The 3190-nt window shown below is 41.6% G+C and overlaps 1 protein-coding gene across 2 annotated transcripts in view; it reads right to left on the reverse strand.

Annotated features, from left to right (window-relative positions):
• Window positions 1-1171: 1171 nt before the first annotated feature.
• Window positions 1172-3190, reverse strand: part of TRANK1 (tetratricopeptide repeat and ankyrin repeat containing 1) — a 78903-nt gene continuing 76884 nt past the window's right edge. For both annotated transcript variants that reach the window (XM_019508985.1, XM_019508984.1), the window contains one exon: window positions 1172-1403. In XM_019508985.1, the coding sequence (XP_019364530.1) occupies window positions 1294-1403 (110 nt within the window). In that variant the 3' untranslated portion in view covers window positions 1172-1293. The remainder of the gene's footprint in view (window positions 1404-3190) is intronic.

A 3190-nucleotide genomic window follows, 5' to 3' on the forward strand; every position in this document is an offset into this window, starting at 1 on the left:
AGAATCACTGTCCCTTGAATTGGGCTGAATCCGAATTGAATACTGCCTGCTTTGCACACCCCTACTGTCCAGATTACAGAGATCCAGATAAAAGTTTTTGCTTCTGTCAAAATAATGTATCCGATTTCCAGAATAGACACTTACTAGCTTAAAGAAGTTCTCAGCTACTGTGCAACTATTAAAACGTATTTTAATATATGTACATAAGATAGTTAACTTTTCAACGCTAAAATTTCTCAGCACATCAAATATTGTGTGTGTTGTGTTGTGTCATACACATTCCTCAAAACACTAAAAATAAATCAAGAAAGTATATAAAATGTAGGCTGAGGCTGACAGCCTGGAAGTACAAGTGTCAGAACGCACCACTCTGTAACCTATACTTTGAATCAAACCTTGCAGCCCTTACTCAACTGAGCAATCACATATGGCTTTCACACTTAAAAATAAATGAGAGAAGAGCAAGTTTTTACAGTAATATTTCAGACTTTATAAAATATTATTATGCATTACAAGATTTTTTTTGGCAATTTGAGTTTATAAAACAAGTAAAATTGCATAAGCAATCTTTAACATTAAAAGAATTATGATGTACGACTTCAGTACTTTAGAAAACAATTTATATCAAACCCAGAATGACAACCAAAAGAGGGGAACTTCATGTCCATTTCAAACTAGGGATATTTACAACACTGATAGACACAAACACAACTCTGTACTCACTATTACAGTCTCTGGAATTAAATAGAAAGGAGAATGTAGAATCAAGGATCTCCCACATGTAGAATCAAGGATCCCCCAACCCAAAAAGGCTCCATAGCTAAGTTCATAACAGTTATTTGGAGCCATGTCAGGCATGGACAAGCTGCCCTTTAAAGTCCACCCCTGACCCCCAATTTAAAGTCGTCTTAGAATCAGAGAAGCGGCCTTCCTTCTCATGAGCAGTATAGCTCTGTCATACTACTGAACTGGTAATTTTTTCCTACCTGCTCATTTCTAATTAATAAGGACCTCTTTGGACTTCTTTTGTTGCTTCTGAGTTACCAAGTTAACTCTGCCAGGGCAAGTGTCAGGCAGAGTTTAGTTTTAAAATAGTAAGAAAAACTTATAAAACAATCTGTTCTCCTACAATAGATTAACAAAAACAATACAAAAAGTTAAAAAAAATAGCTGGTATTTTTTTTACATTCTCTCCTTTCCTGATCCCTCCCTTTTTATATGAAGTATATTTAAGCAATTCATTCCAAAATGACAGTGGTATAGGGCAGTACAGCCAGCTGCATATTTTTCCAATTATCGTCTTCTATATTTTTGTCTTCTTCTTGACTTTTTATTGCGAAGTTCTGCGAAAGCCTCCTTTTCATTCTCTACTTCATTTTCCAAGTCATTCTCATGTGCAAAACCTATTACAAAACAGAAGCATGTTCAGAAGCATATGCAACTGAAATCTTTTCCTGAAAGTACAAAAATGACTATTTTCTGTTTAGGCCCTGATACAACAAAGTGCCTAAGCCAGGAGTCAGCAGTGTTTTTGGGCAGAGTACCCAAAACACAAGCAACCTTGACTTGTAAGATGTTGACATGTCAGGGGCAGGCAGTGGAGGAGCCGTGAGAGGTCGAACCTTGTTACGGCAGCGCAGCCCCAGCCCATTCCCCAAGGCACGAGTGTCAAGCAAAATGCCTTCACATTTCATGCTCTGGTATGTGCGCCAGAGGTTGCCTACCCCTGGCCTAAACTATTGTTAGCCATGTGCCTAAGAGACACTTGTTTCAATATGACTGTCACACAAACCAGAGCTTAGACTGCAAGAAAACAGAAGTAGAGCTAAATAAACACAATCAAGTTTAATGAATACCACGGGTGAATCTACACATGCATTTTACAGCCAAGTAGACTTCTTAGCTCCACAGTAAAGCGTCACAGTCTACACATGCACCAGTATAAGAGCACAGTAAACTAATTAACTCTGCCATAGGATAGTACAGTCAGGGTCAGTACTATCTTACAGTGGAGTACTTTACTGCACCAAAATGCATGCATAGATGCTGACTGCAGGCATAGACTGCGCCCAGTCAGCCCAGCCAGTGGGGGCTTGCTCTGCCCTGGCTCAAATTGCTGCTCTCCCAGGCACACATGTAGATGCTGCACCCGCGAATAGTTGACTCCAGCTCAAACTGCTCAAGTTTATTGCATCACATTAATTGCACATGTAGATGCATCCAATCAGAGTTTATTCTCACTAGTAGGGAAGGAGGAGCCATTTTTTTTCTTAAGAGCTGTTCTAGTAGCATTATAGCCTCTTAATAGCTAATCATGTAAAAGGAAGCTGGTATGACAGTCAATTCCGGTACACAGCATTCCATTTTAACATATGGGTTGCTATGCCTTTCCTGAGTGGGGAGGAAAAATACCTTTAATCAGTGAACCTGTTACAATTCTGTTTTTCATATTAACATGCCAGTTTCATTTTTCTCTACTAAGGCCCAATGAACATATGAACCCAAAAGCAATGGCTAACCAAAGCATTTTTCTCACTTTATTTCTTCTGGTTAAATGTGGACAATTACTCAAAGACGTCCTTGAGCACTTTCTTAAGATATAGAAATAAAGAAGGACTGGGACTTCAGCATGATCTCCACCCCAGAGTGCTGAGGTAATTAGCTGAGGTCATTGTGGGACCCCTGGCACGGCTTTACGAGCACTCGTGGTGCTCTGGTGTGGTGCCAGAGGACTGGAAGAGGGCCAACGTGGTTCCCATCTTCAAAAAAGGGAGGAAGGAGGACCCGGGAAACTATAGGCCAGTTAGTCTTACCTCAATCCTAGGTAAGTTTTGGAGAGAATTATTCTGGCACATGGCCACGAGGGGCCAGCGGGGGAGATTATGCTTAGAGGCAACCAACATGGGTTCATTAGAGGCAGGTCCTGTCAGACCAACCTGGTGGCCTTCTACAACCAGGTCACAAAAGCCTTAGATGCAGGGGCAGCAGTGGACATAGTCTTTCTGGACTTTTGGAAGCCTTTGACACCGTCTCTCACCCCGCTCTCATTAAGAAACTGGGGCAGCTGTGGTGTCGACACCCACACAGTCAAATGGGTCGCCAACTGGCTGGAGGGCCACACCCAGAGAGTGGTGATGGATGGGTCATTTTCAACCTGGAGGGATGTGGGCAGTGGGGTTCCGCAGGGCTC

The sequence above is a fragment of the Gavialis gangeticus genome, unplaced genomic scaffold (assembly GCF_001723915.1).
Source record: "Gavialis gangeticus isolate Ggan-Ray unplaced genomic scaffold, GavGan_comp1, whole genome shotgun sequence".
Classification (NCBI taxonomy): domain Eukaryota; kingdom Metazoa; phylum Chordata; order Crocodylia; family Gavialidae; genus Gavialis; species Gavialis gangeticus.